Consider the following 23,407-nt stretch of genomic DNA (forward strand, 5'->3'; position numbering starts at 1 on the left):
AAAGTATCTTTACTTATCTTTACAAATGTTTAGCCAGCGTAAAAGAAAACTCGTCCAGGCAACTGTCTCTAGCTTATGTTGGCCTCCCTCTAAACACAGGGCTGCGTAAGGTACGCAGTGTGGACAGCGAAAATCTTTTTTTCCCTTTGCTATTAGAAGGGGGGCAAGATTGGTCTGGGACAACCTGTGGCTTAGGTGGTCGATGGTGCCACCTCAAGTTTCACTTGTTTGGTCTGGCAACCATTTAGAGAGTGTGTGAGAGACATTTGTCCCGTGCCCTAGTGAAGTGGGGACACCTTGCTTCTGGGTCTTCCTCTGAGGAACCTCAAATGTCAGTGCTTGAACTTTGGAAGGCCTGAAGGGAAACCCGGTTTCCTCCAATGGCAGTGACAGATTTGCTCACAAACTAAGCAAGCTACATTTTAGGGCCTCAGATTGTGAGGCACCTCTTAAGGCAGAACAGTTTAACTTCCAAGTTTTGCATAATTGGTTAAAAATGATAGAATGATACGCGCTGTGTGTGTGTATGTGTGTGTGTGTGAGGGTTAGGGGCCTAAACAGTTGAGGTTCCTCAGAGGCAGACCCAAAAGCAACATGTCTTAATTTGCCAGTAGGTGTAGTGAAGGTTTACAAAATAACATTCTGCATTGTGAGAGAAGGGTAGTGACATTTCGCCAAGACGAAATGTCGAAAAGTGTTTCTTTATTCAAAACATAAGAAAATACAGTTCCCATTTGCTGCATACCTAATCCTCCGTCCTGGTTTGTATTGCGAATATCCTTTGGAATGCGAAATTGCGTTGGCGGTATATCACTGTCCAGCATATAATACTTTATTTGAACCCATTGTGTGTTTAAGGAGGAACTTAGAGAGCTGCGGGAACAACCAACTGATCCTCAAGCTCAGCAAGAATTAATTAACAGCATTGAAGAAGTCTATTTTTCCAGTGATTCCTTCGACATTGTTAAGTATGAATTGGAGGTAAGAGAATTATTTGGATTAGAATGACAAAGATTTCTGATGTACACACACATGCTGGGCTTCATAGTACCGAATCTGCTTTTGTTTTAACGTTCAAAATAAATTTATCTGTCCTTTTGTTGTTTTGGTAGAACTCCTCCAAAGCCCACTAACACCCATGGTGGTGACGCTGGGTGGGTGGTGTCCCATTGCTCATTGGCCCTTTTAAATAATTCAGCAATTGTGTGACGTTTATATCAGGGGATTTAATTGGATTTTATTTATGCTTTACCTGCAGAAGCTGCCTCCTGTTCTTAGTCTTCAAGAACTGGAAGAATACAGAGACAAACTCAAGCAACAGCAAGCTGCTGTGAGTCGGAACTGCTTTCTCTCCCCTTCTCTCCAATCCCTCCAATGAGAGCCACATAAACTTCTCTCTTTTTTGTTGTTGTTAGAACTAAAAAAAAGAGAGATGGCTTTAACACAACCTCTGAAAACAATGCCACATATTTCGGTGCGGACCTGTAAATTTTAATTGAAGCAAGGGCTGCTGTCTACCACTTTTCTATCCGAGTTTAGCTGCTGTCTGGTCCTTAGCTTGTGCTCCAATCCTTGCTCTCTTTCCTCCTTCTTCAGATACTCTTATGTGTCCCTCCTTGCTTCAAGGGCAGCCTCTAGTACCCCTGTGCATTGGGAATTTCGTGGGGGAGAGCTATCGGTCTATGTCATAGCATGGGACCGCATTCTTCAACCTGGTGTCTTCCAGAGGCTCTTCGACTCCAACTCCCATAATTCCAGACCATTGGCCATGTTGAACAGGAGTTTGGAACTTGAAGAATATATGTTGCACACCAGGTTGAGAAATGTTGGCGTAGGCCCTGCATGTAGAAGGTTCCATAGTCAATCCCTGGTATGCCCAATTGAAGGAGACCTCAGATAACTGTTGCTTGTGGTATAAGGACTAGTAATCTTGCTTGGTATAAGACAGCTTTGTGTGTTTTTATGTTGAAGCAAAATCTAAAGTTCAGGGTGGGAGAAGGCAGACTCTGATTGTGTTGCACTTTCGTTTCTATGGGGTTGGATCCAGACTTCTCAACAGTAGTGGTCCACATATGGGACACTCCTGTTGGAGAAATGGTGGCAGAATAATGTGACTTTTGCTGATTTCCCATCCCACTTCCCATGCCCCCTAAAAATCTGCTCTGGAAAGATGGGGGTCCCTTCATCTGGCACGCGGGAGCAACAGGGGAAAGGAGGAATCAGGAATTTGCCTCCACGCCGCCTTTCCTCCATTGCGAACCTCCTTTGGCTCTCCCTTCCACAAAGGGCAGCAATCCTATCGTTCACAGAAGGGCAGTCTCTGGATCCAACTTCTGTTATAGTATGAACAATTGCTTTTCACATGGTTCCTTAACTGGTTGGGGTGGGGAACCTTTTGGATGTTGCTGAACTACACATCCCATCAGCCCCAGCAAGCATGACCAATGGTGTGGGATGATGAGGTTTGTAGTTCATCAACATCTGGAGGGCCAATCCGAACTAGCCAGTTCGGATTAGCTAGCTATTCTGCATCTCTTATAGGTTTGGGCTTGGCCTGCTTGGGTGGACTAGTTTATGTTATTTAAGGCATCCATTGAATTGTGCAAGCATGGGACACACACACACACACACACACGGGGGAAGAGGGTTTCCAGTTCTCTTGAGGCTGCACATTATAATCTGGATGGTATGGGCAAATTTGCAGATGTTAATGCTTTTTAAGGCAAAGAATCCAGTGTCGTGACTTGTGTGTCTCTTCTAGTACCACAGATTATGGCTTAAATATGCTTATTTTGTTCCTTGCTGGCTGAGTACCAGGTGCACTAGCATTGCATTTACTGGAACTCAGAAGTAGTGGAAAGAGGAAAAAACATACAGCGCATTAAAAGAAAAGTAATAAATTAACATTGGTACACAAATAGTCATTGCTGCATTCCGTAAATTGCTTTTAGGATGGCATCTCTGCCACAAATGTGGATTTATTTAAATCTCTTTTATAGATGAATCATATATGATTATATATTAATGGCAAGGTAAAATGACTATATTAAGCTTCATTGTTGTATGTCTCTCAATTTTTATTCAAGAGTATCTTTCAATTTGAAATGGGGTGGGAGGTTAATTTAGATTCTGCTACTGGTTTCCAGCGAGAGCCTGTAAGTTCTCATGTATTTGCTTTGTATATGGCCATCATTTTTGGAGTGTTTATCATTTTTTACATGCAAATATTTTAATGTAGATATAATCTAATGTTGTGGAGGACTTACTGAATTTTTTTGAAGAGGTTCTAAGTGCTTCCTGTCAACCTGCTCTTTTAAAATAGTACCCTGCTTATATCTGCTGCTTCCTAACTTGAATGTTTTCTTTAAGGTATCTAAAAAAGTTGCAGACTTGATACTTGAAAAACAACCTTCATATGTCAAGGTAAATTAATGAAACCCACTGTGTGCTTGTTTATTTTTTTTAAGTAAGAGAGGAGAGTGCTGCTGCACTCAGGACCTGGCTGTGGTCTTCCTGTAGGCTGCCACTGTGAGACCAGGATGCTGCCCTGTGCTGGGCTATTGGCCTGATCCAGCAGCCCTATTTTCTTATTTTCCTGTCTCATGAACTTGATATATTATTTACGGTTTCTGAAAAAGCAAATGCTGAATTCTGTCATTTAGAGATTTCTAGTATCACAAAAAATGGATCCCAAACTGTGTAGTTTGAAATGTGATTTTATTTTCAAAATGACAAGTCTATAAATTGTAGAGCTTAACTCCATGGAGGTCATAATCTTTCAAAGCTTCCATGTGAGCCAAATGCTTTATGTGTGTGCAAAATTGTACTGTGAGTCATCTTGGTGCCTACATGGACCTCAACCAAGACATTATACCAATACGCAGCTCTTTACTTCCTATGATGTTCAATTTTTATTTTAACTTTTTTTTTTTAAAAAAAAAGAATGGACTGAATGTAAATTAACGGTACATTTTGTAAGAGGGCATCTCCTTTTAAGCCAATTGCTTTGTATCCTTGGAGAAATAAATTGCTGCTTTTGTCTTTCTGCAGGAGCTTGAACGAGTTACATCCTTACAGACTAGCCTCCAATTAGCTGCTGTTATTTGCACAAATGGAAGACGGTATAGTGCACCCTTTTACTGATGCTTGTTTTGCTTTACAAAATGAAAAAAAGTATCATTTCAAAGTAGTTTTTCTAGCTGCCTTTACTTTTGCTGCTACTTTCCTTTAGCTATATATTTCAGGTTTAGACGAAAATAGGCAATTTAAAACTTCACCTCTTGCGAATGTCTTTATTGGCTACATTTATTAGCTACAAGCTAGTAAACATTTTTGCAGGCTGGTAACTTCTGTGTGCTTACTTACAAGGCTGACTTTAGACATTGTGCCAGATCAAAGTTAATCGTCCTTAACCCTGTTTTGGTGTGATATCTGAATCAAGAGTTTGCCTCTGTTTGGATCCACTCCAATCTGGGTTCAGACCTAAGTACTGAACGGAAACAGCCTTTGTTACCCTGATGGATGATATACCAGAGAATGCATGGGAGGGAATGTTAGTGTTCTCCTGGACATCTCAGTAGCTTTTGATACCATTGTATGCTTCTGGGGTGGGTTTAGGGGGGCACTGTTTTATGGCGACTCTTCCTTCATAAATAGTTATTCTCAAAGGACAGTGTTAGGTGACGTTTCCTCCACCTGTGGCCATTGGACTGCCTTTGGAGACTTTTTGAAAATCGTTGTTTAAAGCTGGTTCAGAACATGGTTGCCATCACCCTGATGGGACGGAGACATTCAGATTCTGTCACACACTTACTGGACCAGCTGCAGGTGCCTATCGGAACCCAATTTAAGGTGCTGCTTTGGGATCAAGCTATTTTGTTGACCATTAGCACCATACTAGTTGCCCACACATTGTGATCAAAAACAGATGCTCTCCTCATATGTCCACCTCCTAGATCAGTGAGATTAGTGGCCACAAGGCAGGGGATCTTTTGTGGTAGCACCGTTGGTTTGGATCTCTCAGCCAATTGATCTGTTCTGGTTTCCAGTGCTTCAAGCCTTTCAGAAAGCCCTAAAGCAGGCTTCCTCAAACTCGGCCCTCCAGACGTTTTTTGGCCTACAGCGTCCATGATCCCTAGCTAGCAGGACAAGTGGTCAGGGATGATGGGAATTTTAGTCTCAAAACATCTGGAGGGCCGAGTTTGAGGAAACCTGCCCTAAAGACATACCTTTTCTGAGTAGCTGATTCATTATTGAGGTTTTACAGTCTGTATTGTGGTTTGTCATTGGTATGAAAAGTGTGTTAATTGGCTGGCTGAGGGTTTTTATTGGGTATTCTTTGTGTGGGGAGTGATTTGATGATATGTTGCAAGCCTCCTTGGATGGGCAGTGAGTGGAAAGGTGGCCTGGAATTAGTATAAATAAAGCAATATTTTGCAAATATTGTTTGAAGGGTGTGTGAAGAGATTCCTTTGCCTTTGGAGCAGATGTGTGCGTGCATATGTGCGTGTTTTATAATTTCTCTGCATTGTTTATTAGTACTGGTCTTTGCTTTAGAACACAGACTTAGCATAGCATTGCTCATTTTTATACACAAGCCGTATTGTATTCCATGAGAGTTACTCTTTCATTATGAAAAAAAATATATTATTTGACTTCTGCAGACATCTGAGCACAGCAAAAGAGGGTTTTACTCAAGCCAGCTTGGGCCTCCTTGCCAATCAACGAAAACGCCAGTTGCTGATGGGGCTGCTAAAATCTCTGAGAACGATAAAAACCCTGGTAGGAGCAGAGTTTCATGTTTTCAACTATAGAAATCATTTCTCTAGTGTTCTGTGCAGTGACCTCTCCCTCCTTTTAATTTCCAGCAACAAACCGATGTCCGCTTAAGTGAAATGTTGGAGGTAAGAATATAACCGGACTATAATTTAATTGTAATTGAAGGGAACATCTTTTTGTTCACATGCATTCTAACTGTATTAGGGGCTGCCATCTTGGCCCATCTGTGGGCTATAACTCCCTTTGATGAGCGAGGCCAGGCCTTGGCTGCTCTTGTATGCTCCTGTGTTGCATCAGCTGTCTTAATTGTTAATCCTACTTTTAAGAAGAACCAATCACAGATTAGGCTTATGTGGGGGAGAGGTGAAATTGTTACTATTTTATAAATGTTCAGCAGCCTCCCAGGATGTGGACTTACCCCTCCTGTGTCTGAAGGCCAGTAGTTTATTTGTGCTTCCATAACCACCCATAGCAAGCCATAGAATTGTAGACTTGGAAGGGACCCTGAGGGTCATCTAGTCCAACCCCCTGCAGTGCAGGGACCTTTTTGCATAACATGGGGCTTGAACCCATGACTTTCAAGATTAAGAGCCTCATGCTCTACTAACTGAGCTACACTGTTGGGTTGCAAAGACTGGAAACATCAAGCACAGCTGTCTTGAGCAGATCAGAAAGCCTTCTTTCAGGAAATGCAGTGCTCACAGGTTTTTTTCTTTAATAAACTCACTGTCAGTGTTGTTGAGTTCTTATTCTACGTCTTATTTCCCACAGGAGGAGGATTACCCTGGGGCTATCCAGCTCTGCCTGGAATGCCAGAAAGCAGCTAGCACTTTCAAACACTACAGTTGCATCAGGTAACGCAACAGGCGTCTTCCAGAGTTGATTTTTGTCCTTCAGGCACACAGGGACAATGAAGGAGCGTGCGATTCTTTAGGGAACGCCTCACAAATTATAATTTACTGGGCCCCAGCACTGGAGATTAATTTTCCATCTTGAAAAAAACAAGTTTTGGTGTGTGTGTGGGTGTGTGTGTGTGTGTGTGGTGTTTGTTTTTAAAAGGCCTGTAAAGTGCAATTAACTTTCTGTATAATTTCCTGACTTGCTGCACATAGCGGCTGCTCATAATGAAAGCGCCACATGGCTGAACGGTTTTGCAAGGTAGCACTTTCTTTTTAACATGAACTGATTGCCACTGAAGGCTAAAAAGTGGTGCTGAAAAGTGGTGTTCATTTTGGTATCTGTGTCATAGCTGTCAACTTACAGATTTGAAAATAAGGGACCAGCAGCCTCGAAAATAAGGGATCAGCAGCCAAAATAAGGGATCAACAATTACTTTGATAAAATACATATTTTGTTGCGTGCAAATGGCTTTAGATACCTATTAGGTCCATAAATTACCATATAGCATATATTCAACACAAAAAAAGCAACAATTTGTTGTTGACAAAGCACATCTGGACATAGAAAGGGCCCCATTACCTTCAGTAGCTCATTTAAGGGACATCATCAATAAGGGACAGCAGCAGGACATGGCGCTGGGGTAAGGGACTGTCCTTGACAGCTATGATCTGTGTACAACTGCAATCCCAAACACATATAATCTGGATGCACTTGGATTTGCATCTGAGGCTGCATACACACCATAAATTTAAAACACATTTAAAGCAATGGATTCAGTGCAGGATGCAGATTTAGTACTGATCTGGGCCCACAGATTGTGTGTGTGTCTGTGCATTTGCGTGTACCAGCCCTAGAATCTAACAAATTACACTATCTCTTTCCAAATCTTAGTACTTTTTGGTTTCTAAGAATCCCCAGGCTTTCCAGTAGAAAGTTGCTCATCTGTTGGCTGTGCATATGGCCACCTCTTAATCTATCATAATTAAATTTTGCATGATGATTCCTAAGATAAGGGAGCAGGGAAGTGCTGGGAGGTGGCAGTGCTTAGTAGTGCTGTTTCCCAGCTTCCTAGGTGTTCTGATTGCTGGTGCTGGATAGAATGCTATTGGAGCCACCACAAAACATTAGGGCTCAGCGTTGGTATGAGAAAGCTGCAAATGTTCATCCAAGTGACAAGAGGTGGGCATAGTCTGGGCAACAATTATGCGGCTGTGCCAAATGCTTCTTGCATATTTACAAATAAAAATTCTTAGCCGATTGCCTTGGCACACCATTAATCTTTTGTACCTCTGTGTACATGTGTCTGTGTATTTAACAATGGGCTAGACTCTTGTAATTGAAATAAATGCACAGCAGCCTTATTAATCTTGCAGACATTCAAATGCGTAAAACTATACATCATTGATGGGTTTGCTAGTGACATTTGTGTATTGATGCTGCTTAATTATTGAACAGGTGTTCTGTTTCATTGCATTGTACTTCAGGTTAGCGGGAGAAATGAAAAATATTGGCAGAGTCAAAAGTGCAAGCCTAGCCCACTGAGAAAAGCCCCGGTTTAGCTAATTTAGTGGAGAAGAGAGGCCAGAATCCTGCCCCTTCCAGTTGCTTGTCTGGCCCAACTGCCAATCAGGCTGTAGGACTCCTTTTGCAGTGTCTGGTTGCTGAAGGAAAGGCGGAACGAGGCCCTTAAGTTCTGGCCTTCTCTCATCCATCTATATTTTATATTCCTTTCTTATGGAGCAATCTAAACTTCTCCCTCCTGGTTTACTGGGGCTTTACAGATCTACAGCACTTCCACGCATGATGGGATGAAGGAAGCAGATCACAGTGCTGTGATCAGGCTTGAATTGGGCTTGATGCCATCACAGAATCCAATGAATCTTGGGCCACCTCAGTCCCACCCCATGAAAGCCCTGTTTGGGAGCTTTCTGCTGGGAGGGCGTCCTGCTGGCAGCACTTTCGGCCATCCAGTAGACAGGAGAAGGGGGAGCTCCATGCTAGCAGAGTGATGCTGCTGTTATTTTGCAGGTAGTAGCAGATGGATGCCTCTGCCCGGCCCAATCCTGCTCTGCTGGCTACATTTTTCAATAGATTTTCTATTGCAAAAATGAGAAAAGCAGAATATAAGAATAAATAAATGAAATCAGTTAAACAATATTATTATAATAAAAAAAATTTTCTTCCAGTAGCACCTTAAAGACCAACTAAGTTAGTTCTTGGTATGAGCTTTCATGTGCATGCATACTTCTTCAGATACACTGAAACAGAAGTGTATCTGAAGAAGTGTGCATGCACACGAAAGCTCATACCAAGAACTAACTCAGTTGGTCTTTAAGGTGCTAGTGGAAGAATTTTTTTTTTTATTTTGACTGTGGCAGACCAACACGGCTACCTATCTGTAACTAATATTATTATAAATATGTTGTCTTGGACATGTCTCTCAAAGTGTATTGTGATTTATTTATTCTTTAAGTAAATACTGAAATTAGATATATCCATAATTGGAGTTTCTTTTACAGATAGGTAGCCGTGTTGGTCTGCCATAGTCAAAATAAAAAAATTCCTTCCAGTAGCACCTTAAAGACCAACTAAGTTAGTTCTTGGTATGAGCTTTCGTGTGCATGCACACTTCTTCAGATACACTGAAACAGAAGTTGCCAGATCCTTCTATATAGTGAGAAGGTGGGGAGGGGTATTACTCAGAAGGGTGGTGGGAATGGGTGATTGGCAGATAGCTGAGATGAGCCTGTTGACGACTCTTAACGACTGCAATAGGTCTTACAGGAAAAGGCAAGGGGTGAGAAGGTGAAAAATGGCTTAGTCATGTATAATGAGATAAGAATCCAATGTCTCTGTTCAGACCAGGTCTCTCCATGGTTTTAAGTTTGGTAATGAGTTGCAATTCAGCAGCTTCTCTTTCCAGTCTATTTCTGAAATTCCTTTGTAGTAAAACAGCTACCTTGAGATCTTGTATAGAATGTCCTGGGAGATTGAAGTGTTCTCCTACTGGTTTCTCTGTTTTGTGATTCTTGATGTCTGATTTATGTCTGTTTATTCTTTGGCGTAAGGTTTGGCCTGTTTGTCCAATATAGAGAGCTGAAGGACACTGTTGGCATTTGATGGCATACACAATGTTAGACGATGAGCAATTAAATAGTCCCGAGATGGTATGTGTGATGTTGTTGGGGCCAGTAATGGTGTTGTCTGGGTGTATGTGGCAGCAAAGTTGGCATCTGGGTTTATTGCAGGCTCTGGTGCCAGTGTCCGTGTTAAGTCTGGTTGTAGTATTATTGTGGAGTTTCTTTAATATTCTTGATTGTACTTTTTGCTGCTTTTTCCGTGCTGGCATGATATTGCTCCCTTTTGTTTCATGCCAGATTAAGGCAGGCAAGGATACAAACAGGGCCCTCTTAATATGCCTTAATTAATTGGCTGAATAAAATGAATGCCATGAATTAACGTGTTGGCACAGTTAATTGCGTCTTTGAAAGATCAAATTGTTATGCCCAGGGATTGTTATATTTCATTTTGTCACGTGTTATGGATTTGAGCTGTGCGCCGTGGAATTCTGTCAATTTGCTCTTGATATGAACAAAGCGAATTTGAGGTATATCACTCCCCTTCGCTATAATACACGATGCACCAAAGAAACAATTTGTGTGGAAAATAATCAGCTCTAGATGGAATGAATTATTCTCACAGGGTCTATATGTGAAAAGCCCGGTGTGGGAAATAGTGGCAAGAACAAAAGGAGGCTTGTAAAAGAAGCCTTCTTTTCTTTTGTTCCTCCTCCTGACTATATTTTCCCCAATGTCAGAGATGGATCAAGTATTTTTTTAAATAATAATTTTTGGATTGTATATATTTTGTATCTGAAATGGATACTGCGTTCTGGTTGTACTATGCCAGAAGCAGAGGAAATGAATGTGTCTCCCGTGGCTTTCACCATGCCTGCACCCAGCAAATACTCAGATATGTGTCCTGCAGTCCTCTGTGATGCCTTTCCCTTAGTGGGGGGGGGGGGGTACGCCAGCCATAGTCAGTGGCAGCATGCAACAACACTCATAGACTATTTCTGGCATGGTTTGTATCCTGTATGAATTCAAGGCCCAACCCAGCTTTTCAGGAAGTTACAGGGCCGTAAAGGTAAAGGGACCCCTGACCATTAGGTCCAGTCGTGGCCAACTCTGGGGTTGTGGCGCTCATCTCGCTTTATTGGCTGAGGGAGCCGGTGTACAGCCAGGTCATGTGGCCAGCATGACTAAGCCGCTTCTGGCGAACCAGAGCAGCGCACGGAAACGCCGTTTACCTTCCCACCAGAGTGGTACCTATTTATCTACTTGCACTTTGATGTGTTTTCGAACTGCTAGGTTGGCAGGAGCAGGGACCGAGCAATGGGAGATCACCCCGTCGCAGGGATTCAAACTGCCGACCTTCTGATCGGCAAGCCCTAGGCTCTGTGGTTTAACCCACAGCGCCACCCGCGTCCTTTACAGGGCCATAGTAGGGAAGAAAACCTAACTCTCAGAGCTCCATCTGCTTAGCTTTCAAAGGCACCTCTTCTCCCTCTGGTGCGCCAACATTGCTTGAAGGTTTTTGCATTCCAGTACCATTCCTCCCTGGAGCATGAGAACTAAGACCTCCTCTAACAGTAATGCCGCTCCATAGGCAGAATAAATGCCTTTGTAAAGTAAAGCATATAAGACTGCAGAAGAGCCAAGACCATCTACCAGCAAAGTCTCATCAGCGGGAAAAGAGGTGTCTGATTTTGCCAGGGGCTGGCACCAAGCATGGTGCCCAGAGGTTGTGGGTCACCAAACAGGGCTTTCCAAACTGTGTGTCGTGACACATTAAGTGTGTTAGCTGCAGCTGTGTCGCGCCAATGCTCCCCACGCTCCTCCCGGGGCTGGAAAGGGTTAGGTTAACCTCTGGTTTGCTAGTAAAACTGAATTACTGTGTCACAAAATGATGCAAGTCTAAAAAGTGTGTCACCAACGTGAAATGTTTGGAAAGCTCTGAGCTCGAGGATAAGGCTCTCTTCTACCCTCCAGTGTTGGAGGCATCATACATCAGTTGCTGGCAATCACGAGTGAAGAGAGTGCTGTTGAACTCAGGTATCATAGGTGCCTGGTTGTTTGGCTGCTGTGAGAATTGGATGCTTGGCTAGAGGGGCCTTTGGCCTCACCCAGCAAGGTTCTTCTTACTATGCAGTATTGATACATGTAGCACATTATGGTGCTGCTTTAAGACGTTTCTTTGTGGGTGGGTTGTCTTGTAAAATATTGAATGACCATCCAGGATTTCTCATTGTACCTTTTCTCATTAATTCATGCATGTAACAAATTAACCGAAAAGTGCAATGTGCAGAGCACAAGTATTAAAATTCAGCATAAAATTCAGCGTGCGCGCTTTAAAAAGACATCCATACTTTAGTTGCTTTTGCTGTTTAAACTACCTATAAAATACACAGTGCTCATTAACTGCGAGGCATCATTTCAGTGCATGTGGCTTAGCTGTGCTGCAAAATTAAGCTATTTTGCAATGCCTTCCTTAGCGCATCATTGTGATCATGAAGCTTAAAGGGGGGGGGGGAGAGAAATAACTGGGTTTTATAATAATACTTTAATTATTTCCTTTCCCTGATTTAGTTTTGTCATGCAATTCAAGTCTAGATGTGAGGAAAATTGCCATCTGGAAAATCCATCAGCTTTTGGTAGATTTCTGTTCAGGGTCTGAGCAAATGTCAAAATTTTGTCACAGAATGAAAGATTCTAAGATTCAGAGAGGATTCTTGGGGGTTGCATGGGACATACAGTTAGTAGGCTTTTTCATTTGAAACAGTTTCATGTGTTTTATAATTGCAATAGCTTTATTTGTTTCTAAAGCTGCATGTTTTATTATTGTAAGTAGTTCTGGGACCATAAGGTGAAGGGTGGGTAAGAAATCTTATATAAAAATAAATAAGCTGCTCACTTGAGCACGCACGCTTCTGTGTCTAATGGCCTACAGAGATGATTTGAGGATAATAGATCTCTTTTAGAGATGTGGTTTTGGCGGGTGGCGGGGTGTGTGTCTCTTCAGTCATCTTACAGCATTGCTGGCAGAAACTCTATTCTATAAAAGATCTGCCCAATTGCACTGATGTACCACAACATTCATCACAGCCCGAAACACTTGTATAACTTGTTGGCTTAGTTCTAAATGATCTAATGTTGGACTTTATTGTTTCGCAGTGAATTGAATTCAAAACTACAGGACACTTTGGAGCAAATTGAGGTGAGAATGCAGTCTATTGATTTTTTTGACAGAGTGAATACCTTGGCTAAGGGGTACTTCATCTGTTCAGATGATTATATTGCATTTTGCTTTCTTATGATACATGAATGTCTCCGTATAAATCATATCTTTTCAATCTGTATAGCTATTTCATTTTACTGAATATTCATGACTTGACATTTTAGGAGCAGTTAGATGTCGCGCTTTCCAAAATCTGCAAGAACTTTGACATCAGCCACTATACCAAGGTGCAGCAGGCTTACAGACTACTTGGGAAAACGCAGGTGAGCATTCCCTGTTTGTTGTTACGTCTTGCTTATGAAGCAGGCTAGCTTGTCTTAACCATGTGAGCTATCTGCTTTGGTGGCGAAAAATGCTTATAATGTAGAAACAACCAAAATGGTCAAATACATTCTCTGCAAACTCAGTACTATCTAACAGATTATAGGCAGGTTGCTTCTGTCAATAGACACTAGTGATGGAATACATACAGACCCTGGGAGTAAATAAAATAAAAACACGACTGAAAGAAAACCAGTTCTTAGTAAATGATTACTCCCTTAGTGCGCTCATCCCTGGTTTGTTCAGCAGTTGAACCACCCAGGATGGATGCCTTGCACATGCACATATCTTGCTGTTCAGTGTAGCTAGCATTGCATCCAGTGTTCCCTAGTTGAAAATATAAATGTTTATGGCACATGCTCACTAGTTCTCTGGCTGGCAGACAGAATATATCTGGGCAAGAATGCTCAGGGTGCCTTGTGCTGGCAACCAAGCCTGGCTGTCTTTTGCTCAGTGGCAGGTTTGCCAATCACCTACTGCACATTTATTCTTTTCCTTCACTCCGTTTCTTGGGTCTGCTTTCCTTAAAGGACCTCTCCATTGGTTGAACCCTGTTTTGGGGGAAAATATGATAATTGTGTGTTTGACTAGACCACAAGAGGATTTACTGTTCTCTAGTGTCACATTTGCAATAATCTTTTATAGTCCATTCATTTCCTTATCTACGGCTCATCTGATTTCCAGCTGCATTATTAAGCCTTGGGTGTTTTCTTTTGTAAGGCTTATAGGCCCATGCCTCTCACATACAAACAGCCCACTAAAGGGTACTTTTCAAAATTACACCTGCTCTGCCGCTTCCAGGTCCAGTGTTACTCCTTCTCTTTACATTTTGTTTCATCAGAGGCTGTGTGTTATTTATTTAGTTATTATTTTGTTGGTTCTTGGGCTAAGAGGAAGAGAAGATTTATATCTCCGCCGATCAATAATAAGAGCAATTAAAATTTGCAATAAGCAAAAACAAACTCACAACTAAAATTTTGCCCTGCAAAACAAACAGACTGCAAAGCAGAAACAGGTTATAGCTCGGGTTAAAGCCACACTAAGTCACAATAACCCAAAACACTATTAAAATCCTGGCGGAATATAAAAGATATTCACTGATGCCAAAAAGGTGGCAGGCCAGCCTCTCTGCAGAGGCTGTTTCATAGTCTGGTGGTGCCACCACAATAAAGGCCCTCCTCCTCTCCTTTGTAGCCTCACTTGGCTTGTTGGGGGACACCCATGCCAGGACCTCTGTTAATAAGAATTAGGTAGACGTGGCGGGGGGGGGGGGAGTGATCTTTCTTTTAATCAGGTCCCAAACCATTTAAAACTAGCAGTTTAAATGGATCTTGGGAGATTACTGGGGGCCAGTGCAGCTGGTAAAGCGTTGCTCAGTCCTAGTTAATAGTCTTGTGGTTCTGTTTCGAACCAACCACAGTTTCTGAGCCATTTTTAAAGGCAATCCTACACACAATACAATGCAATAGCCTAAAAGTTCCTAGAGTATGGGCAAATGTGTCTAAGTTATCTCCAACCAAGTATGGTCATTGCTGGCTTATCACCTGAAGCTGAAAAAGTCACTAAGTGCCACGGAAGCTACTTGAGTGTCTGAAGGCTGTTGCCTAGAATTACAGTCTGTGACTTAAGGAACAGGAAGATGGAACTGGCTTTCCATTATGCATTGATGACTCTCCCCATCCTTTCTCTTCAGACAGCCATGGACCAACTGCACATGCACTTTACTCAAGCCATTCACAACACTGTATTCCAAGTTGTTCTCGGTTACGTAGAACTGTGTGCGGGAAACACAGACACCAAGTTTCAGAAGCTTCAGTACAAGGACCTGTGCATGGTACGTAGTCGTATAAAGGCTTGGGACATTTTGTGTTTGCATGTATAGGCCACATTTGAAGAAAAAAAAAATGGCAAGGAATTTCTAGCAACTGATACTCAGAAGCATATTGTCTCTCACCATGAAGGTAGAACATAGTCATCAGGATTAGTAGCCAATGGGAGCATTTTAAATGCTTCGCTGTAGTGGGGGATTTGGTGGGGGTGGGGATCATGGCTGGAAGGGAAGAGTTAACCCTTCCTTTCCTGTGCACTGACCCACCCTGGAAATGGCCCTTCTGCACAGCAATTAGTTTGGGAGAAAATTCAATGGGAGCTTTTAAGCTTTTAAGAAAGCCTAATGGATGAGTGGGGGAGGGACCCCCTGGGGGCAGTGGGTGGGGAGATTTTATCAAATACTTTTTTTCTCTAGCTCTGCTGCATGAATGCATCTCATCCATTAAAAACGGTGTGAGAAGAATATTGTGGTGTGAATTCACTCTTAGCAGCCTCTCCGTGAAAAGAATGGTTTATATACCAAATCAGCATCCTAGCTTATTTGGACACTTCAAAATAATTCTTTCTTTCACTGAAGTGTTCAAAACGTTGCGCCTCCTTAATTTATTTAGCATTATTGGCAGGACTGGAAGAACACTTCAAGTTTTTGAGTGCCAAAAACCATGGCGTTTTTAAATCAATGGTGTATTTAAAGCCCTGTTAATTGTTATGTACAATCTCTTGGCAAATTGGAAGTGTTCTTGAATGTGTTTAGGCTCTTCTGCCTCTTAACCAATACAACATTAACTAATACTTTAAACTAAATTATTGGCATGTGCACTTGCCCATTTCGTTTGTTACTGAAAGCGAACAGTTTTTTGTTTTATTTGCAGTCCATGTGGCATTCCACAGCTTGAAAGGGGGAAAGTGTGTGTGTGTGCGTTTAAAAAAATCTAGGGGATGGGGTGGTTTCCCTCATTCTGTATTATTCTTTTCATTGTGTGTGACATCTACTACTACTACTACTACTAATAATAATATAATAATAGTAATAATAATAATAATAATTATTTATTTATACCCTGCCCATCTGGCTGAGTCTCCCCAGCCACTCTGGGCGGCTCCCAATCAAATGTTAAAAACAGTACAGCATTTAAAAACAGTACAGCATATATGCCATATTGTACAGATGTTGTATGTGTGTATTTGTCATATTCCTTCTGCATACAAATTTTGTATTTGACAAAACTTAGAATGAAGAAAAACATCACAGATCTTGCTTGTATGTTCCTTAGCACATTACGTCAGACAGCTACATTCCTTGCCTTGCTGACCTCTGCAAAGCCCTGTGGGAGGTCATGCTCAGTTACTACCGAACCATGGAGTGGCATGAAAAATATGATCACGGTGAACCTCCTTCATCTTCTGGTAGGAACTGGTTATGCTATCTGAATGTATTATCTGAATAAAATATGTATTTTGAGTTAGTTTCAGAATGTGAAAAATGTAGTCGGGGCTGTATGAACAATAGGACAAAAGCTCTTCCAATATCCATCAGGGAAACAGTAAGATTTGGAATAAGGAACCTGTATAAAATGCTATTTATGATTTTTTTTTTGTAAATGAAAATTGTTAGGCACAATTGATCTCTCTCTCTCTCAACCTACTATTTCAGGAGCTTGAGGGATTTTGCAGTTGTTACTTAATGAAGCATTATAATAGTGAATATCTAGCCTGTGTGAACGCTCTGAAACTGAAATCCTAAACAAACCTTTTAGCGAGTAATCCTCCTGGAGAAAATGAGAATTACATCTGAACAGTGCTATTTTTCTAGAAAAAGAGGTGCCGGAACTCACCACGAACACCTTCCTTGTTCTTTTAGAATGGCAATGGTTTCTACCTGAGAGGTGCCGGAACTGAGTTCCAGTGAGTTCCGGCTGAAAATAAGCCCTGCTTCTGAGTAAGCACACGAAAGGATTGTGCGGCACACCTTATTAGAGCATTATTCTTATTATTACTACTTTTTATGCCTTTGCTATGGAGGAACCATGTGTTGGGGGTGGTGGGACATTGTGGGTGTGGTGCATGTTGAGTGGGCCTGCTATCATCACCTCACTGCCCAGATCAGCCAGTCTTGGTTAATGCCCTTCATTTTAGGTCAGTGTGGCAGCATTGTCTCTGCCACATTATGGGATTTGGGGTGTGGGCTTGCTATTATTGTCGTGGAGTGTGAAGTGAGCCTAAAGGATATGAAATTTTGTCTCACATTAAAATAAAGCGCACGCGCGCGCGCACACACACACACACACACACACACACAGTGAATCCCCCTTCCTTGTCAGCTTACATGTAAAACACATACATTATTTTCCAGATGGAAGCAATGTCATGGGTGCTGAGGAGACCAATTTTGACCGCAGCTACGTGAAAAAGAAATTGGAACATGGACTTTCGCGAATATGGCAGGTTCGTTTTAAATTGGCAAAATGCTTTCCACCCCCAGCAAATGCTCATTTTTGAAAAACATTAATTGGACTTTTAGGAAAGAATGTAAACCCCCCCCCCCATTATCTCTGGTTGTTCATAGTATCAGAGAAAAATAGGTTCATTTCTGTCGCATGCTTTCATGTTCTTAAAATTGAGTTTAAAGAGCATGAAATGATGAAAATGTCAATTTCTCTTGAATGGACAGTACATAGAGCATTCTTTGGGAAAGAATGTTTCTCTTGTTGATTCTCTGTTGCACTCCATTTCCCACTGCCTCCCTCTGGTTTTCTGTTTCCCACCCCAAACAGTACCTCTCCAAACCTTAGGATTCCCCAAACCTCATGACACCTCCCCTCTTGTTCATGGATGTTTTGCCTTATAAAATGTAGTGGTAGCAATGTGATTGCAAAACCAGTAAGAAGCAGACTATGTTATATATGGAGGCTGCAAGTTCTTCACAAATTAGAAGTAACTTTGAATAAACAACTTTAACCCACTCCTCAAGTGTTGGTTATTTGATTTGTTTAGATCCAGGACTGAGTATCCCTCGAAAGGGATTTCAGCCATTTATCATAGGTAGCAAATACATCAAATGCTATGATGGCATCTGCTTCATCATAGAGTTGGAAGAGAGCTCAAGGGCCATCTTAACCATGCTATATCCCCAGTAGGTGGGTGTCCAACCTTCTAAGGCAATCTGTTCCACTGTTGAACAGTGCATAATGTCAAGAAGTTGTACCAAACATTTAATCTAAATCCCTTTTCTTATCCTTTGAACCTGTGGGATTTGGGCCTATGCTCTGGAGCAGCAGAAACAAATTTGCTCTGTCATCTATGTGACAACTCTTCAGATCCTTGAAGACGGCTATCATATTGCCTCTTAACCATATCTTCGGTAGGCTAAACATACCCAATTTCAATATGTTTGCTTTTCTGCAGGATGTCCAGCTGAAAGTGAAGACCTATTTGCTTGGCACAGACATGTCTAACTTCAAATACGATGACTTCATCTTCGTCCTGGATATTGTCAGCAGGTATTTTCAGGGGCCATTTGTTCTGATAAAGAGACAAAGTGGAAGTTAACACAATAAAGCTTTTTGTGTGTGCGTTGAATTCTAAGAATGTTTTTCAAATATTGTTTGGTTGCGGCAGCAGCATAAGTCATAGCATGGCTGTTTCTTCACTTCTGTGCTATTTAAAATTGCTTCACTGATTAACTGGACTGGTTTTTCCAACATCTGAGTCATTCTTAGTGTACTTTAAACAAGCCTAGTCCAAAAACCTCTGGCGGGCGCTAGGTTAGGAAATGCCGAAATAAACTTATGTACATTGCTTTACTTTGAGGAAACTGCATCGGCTTTATGTTCCAAATATTCTGATTTAAATCAGACCACTATGTTTTAGGAGAATCAAATGCCTTAATGTGCATCGGAGCAATCTTAGTGTCTACTAGCATTAGTTCTCATCTGCACCAGACGAGTAGGAGTCTTAACTGCATACCTTTCTTTGAGGATCCTTCACCATTTTATGTTTAATCTGCTGAGAAAATTGTGAAAGTTCCTTTACAGAAATAAAGCTTCCAGAGTTGAAGGAATGAGGGTTGGGGAAGTATGGTGATAAAACAGGCTGAAGTGTTAGCTGTTGTTAGTAATTAGAATGCTGAACTAACTGAATCACAGAATGTATTCTCCAGAGAACAGTAGCTGAAATTGTATGCCTTGCTTAATTTAAGGTTGCCTTGAAATGTTAATTTTGATAAGTAATACAAATGCCCTCCAAAGTGTGAGTCTACAGATCTTCCTTTCTCCTCGCTACCAAATCTAGGAAATTTGTATCATTCACCCTGATAAGTGCTTCCATTTTTCCTCCTTGGGAGTAAGAGTGATGATGAATAATCCAATCCATGTTTGGAGTGCAAAACTCCAGCGTTCTAGATATTTTCAATTGCTTGTGTAGAAATCTCCCTTGCCTTTGGTTTTCTGCTTTATACAGACAGATGGCCCACAGTATGAAAAGAGGATGCAGGCCGTTCTATGTGGGCTTCTCTTTCAACAGTGCCTACCTGAAGCCCAACCTGTAGTTGAAATGAATAATCTAATTCTTGACTTGAATGTATAATCAGAAAATCCTCTTCTGTAGGCTGATGCAGGTTGGTGAAGAGTTTTGTGGCAGCAAGTCAGAGGTTTTGCAAGAATCCATTAGAAAACAAAGTGTGAATTATTTCAAGAACTATCACAGGTAAGAGCTACAATAGTAGGCTAGTTGTTGTAGGAGGTCGACGTCCCTTTCAGGTTTTCAGGTCGTTAAGTGCAGACCATAAATGCAAAACATTTTTATGTTTGCAAAATAATGCTCTGTATGAAATGTTTAAATTTTATCAATGTTCTTTCTCAAAACTTTATTTTACAAGGTGCATAGTACAGTAAGCCTGCAACTGAAGTGGGGGTTTGCATTCCATAAGGTAAAGGTAAAAGGTAAAGGGACCCCATCGCGCCTAAAGCCAAGATCATGTATAGTCAAAATGCATTGGGCTCATTGGCAGGTCGGATTGCCAAAGTCATTTTTCTCAGAACTCCACCATCTATTGATCTATCTATTTATCTATCTATTTGCCACACACATAAAGTTGAATGCAAACAAGTTAAATGTGTGCAAGTTGCGGGCTTGCTGTAGTTTACGTCAATGCATTGGTGTTATGGGGACATATTTTTAGTAACATTTCCCATAAATTCCGGTTGCGTGCCTGGTTCCCAGCTACTGTTTTCACTACATAGTAGCAAGGCTAGATTTGCCACAGGGACAGAGGAAGATGCCTTATACCAGGGCAGGCTGTTAGACCACCTGTGCACCTGTGTTGTCTAATCCAGCTGGCAGGAGCACCTCAGGGTCTCAGGTGGAGGTCTTCCATGTCACCTGCTCTTTGATTCTTTTAACTCAGGCGTGGGGAACCTTTGGCCCTCCAGATGTTGCTGAATGGAAACAATTCCCATCAGCCCAAGCCACCATGGCCAGTGGCCAGGAATAATGAGAGTGGTACTTCAGCAACTCCAGAGGGCCACAGGTTTCCTACACCTACAACTGGACTCAACTGGGGACTTTCTTCATTTGGTCTGCCATTTGAGCTATTGTCTATTGCAGGGAGAGCTAGCACTGTTCCGTCCAGGTGTCCGTGGACTCCTAGCTCACATAATTTCTTGACTGTTGCCCATGTTGGCTGGGGCTGATGGGAACTGAAGTCCAACAACATCTGGAGGTCACCACATTGTGCACCGTGGTCTACTTTAAACATGTCACAGCTTAAATCTCTAAATGCTTGCTTCAGAGAATATTGCCTTGTATTTTCAAACACATAACAGAAAATATAGGGAGAATATTGTGACTGTTGAACATACAGGGTTTGGCAGTTGCTGCCAAAAGGTAATTTTAAAATATTTATCATTGTTTTTGCATAGCCTATTGAGGAAGAAACTCGATCCATTTCAGTGCTTTTACCTACTGGGTAATAATTTGGACTGATGGTGATTGTTGCGTACTGATGTTGAATGGGTGCTGTAGAGATTTGATTGGCTAATGTTGTCTACAAAGCCCTTTGAAGACGTAGCAATTTCCATTGGACTGTAAAAATATTGTATGTGTATTAGAGCATGAATCACCTAAAGCTTTCAGGAGTTTTAGGCTTTTGACTTCAAGTGGATACGGCTCTTACTCCTCATTGTGTGCTTTAATTAAGAACCGTTAGATACTTTTGTAGATGCATTAGTTCATAAGAGCTACCCAGCTGGTAGCTCTTTAAAGAGCATTGTCTTCCATTTGTTCATCTTGACATATGTAGACAGGTGAGCTATAGATACAGTGATTCCATCAAAAAGCTGTAATATAGAGTTGCCATTAAGAACATTGATTTATATAACCTATGACATAGACTGAATGTATTAAGCAATTTTATTGGGAAGTAGTATTATTTTTTGAGAATAAGTGTTTGAGTGCTGGGGGTGATAATTGACAACCTTACTCATAAAGGACCTTTCAGGTAAGAGTGGCTCAGGGATTCAGAAGGAAGGAACTGGTAGATTTGCCTCTGCGATTTGGAAACTCAAGTAATACATGCCTCTTGGAAACAGAGCATGCCTTGTTGCTGAGTCTACACTCATTCTTGATCATACATTACTGGAAACACAAGTGTACACATATCACCAGCTGAAGTGTGATTTCTCCAGATCTTGGACCTAGGTTTGTGGCACACCATGGGAATGTTGTCTTGCATAGTGGTTAGAAAGGGGCAAGTCCCATTTTGGATTAAAACAGAGGTTGCATTTATTACAATATAAATCTCTTACATTAAATCGCTTTTTGGAATAGAAGGCCGCTTACAAAGCATAAAAATAGTAAACCAGTGAATAATATATGCAAGGAGTTCATAGGCATTGCTCTGCCTAGACCAACAGATTGACTTCTGGAAAGACAGCGAGTGAGAAGCAGAAGAGCTGAAAAGCTCATAATGCTCTGTTTCAAAATGCAGAGTTAGAATAGGAACAAACTTCCTGGGATTCAGAGTGATGAAGATTATTAGAGCTGTTATCTTGTTGGCCACCCAAACAAAGCCTCTTCTAGATACCTGTTGAATTGCACTTGTGGATTGATGGACAGCTTCTATAGTTCTTGATAAAAAGACATGTGTTATGTCATACCCTTTGAAAATTGAGTTCCCCTTCCCCACCCTTTTTAGCCAAATGAGAAGGATATCAATTAGCTCAGAGCACATTTCTCCTTGCAATATGCGAACAGTGGTGAACATATTAGCAAAGCTTATGCTGTTTTATTTAAGCAGTGTTTTTTATCGATTGCCTGGAAAGCACTGCCAATTAATTTTTCTTTTTAAGACTCAAGACTTTTGGTTTTTAAAGCTTTGATCTTGACTGAGAATATTTCATTGCCGCCAATTCCCCCCCCCCCCCCATTTTTCTTGAATTCTTGGCATGACTGTTTAGATCTGAGAAAAAAGAACTTCTGGAAACAGAACAAAATGTGCATTTGTGCTTTTGCATCATACAAAGGAAATATAGAGAACTGTGGCTTTTAATCTGGTTTTGTAAGAGACTGGCTAGGTTTGCATGCTTTCTGGGTGACAACGTGCCTGAGTGAAACACGGGACTCATGCCTTCCCCTCCCCTCCTTCTGTACAGGTGGAAGGAAGACTTCTACCAAGTTTATTTTTGTTTTCAAAGAATCTCATGTTTAGCATTGTGACACATGAACTGTGGATTGTGCTTTTACAGTAAGTAATAGCTAGTTGCTAAGTGAGTCAGCTTCAAATAATAATAATAATAATAATAATAATAATAATAATAATAATAATAATAATAATATTAATTATCCCACCCTCCCCAGCCAAAGCCGGGCTCAGAGCGGCTAACAACAGTAAAATAATACAGCATTCAAAAATTAATTCATTATAAAATCTATAATGAGTTATAGAGCTGACTTGTTTAACGATTTCTTGTTGTAAAACCACAATTCCCAATTTGTGCATAATTCTATGATGAGATTTTTTGAAAACAAAACTGAACTTGACAGGTTTAACATTGCAGGTGAAAATGACTAGTGAATACATATATCCATCTGTCAAGTTTTAATCAACTGCAGTGTGCATGCTGCCTGCTTCCAAGATTTCATCACTTATCAGGAAGATACAGATAACCAACTTGCCAAGTGACTAGGTGTCAGTATTGACCCCAAAGCTTGAGAACAGGGGTCAGCAAACTGAGGACTGCGGGCCGGATCAGGCCCAGTTGCCTTCAGGATCTGGTCTGTGGAC

The 23,407-nt window shown here is 41.3% G+C and overlaps 1 protein-coding gene across 3 annotated transcripts in view; it reads left to right on the plus strand.

Moving 5' to 3' along the window:
* Positions 1-23,407, plus strand: part of VPS50 (VPS50 subunit of EARP/GARPII complex) — a 75,026-nt gene that overhangs the window by 14,052 nt on the left and 37,567 nt on the right. For 2 of the 3 annotated variants that reach the window (XM_083467680.1, XM_083467679.1), the window contains exons 3-16: positions 859-981; positions 1,259-1,330; positions 3,370-3,423; positions 4,051-4,121; positions 5,664-5,781; positions 5,868-5,903; positions 6,550-6,632; positions 12,912-12,954; positions 13,140-13,238; positions 14,990-15,130; positions 16,401-16,533; positions 17,480-17,571; positions 18,532-18,626; positions 19,732-19,830. In XM_083467680.1, coding sequence (XP_083323806.1) covers positions 859-981; positions 1,259-1,330; positions 3,370-3,423; positions 4,051-4,121; positions 5,664-5,781; positions 5,868-5,903; positions 6,550-6,632; positions 12,912-12,954; positions 13,140-13,238; positions 14,990-15,130; positions 16,401-16,533; positions 17,480-17,571; positions 18,532-18,626; positions 19,732-19,830 — 1,259 coding nt within the window. Of the gene's footprint in view, positions 1-858; positions 982-1,258; positions 1,331-3,369; positions 3,424-4,050; positions 4,122-5,663; positions 5,782-5,867; positions 5,904-6,549; positions 6,633-12,911; positions 12,955-13,139; positions 13,239-14,989; positions 15,131-16,400; positions 16,534-17,479; positions 17,572-18,531; positions 18,627-19,731; positions 21,464-21,548; positions 22,903-23,407 lie in introns of those variants that run through there. The other variant, XR_014517633.1, reaches the window with a different exon arrangement.

Source organism: Podarcis liolepis (assembly GCF_965112155.1).
Source record: "Podarcis liolepis genome assembly, chromosome: 12".
Taxonomy (NCBI): Eukaryota; Metazoa; Chordata; class Lepidosauria; order Squamata; family Lacertidae; genus Podarcis; species Podarcis liolepis.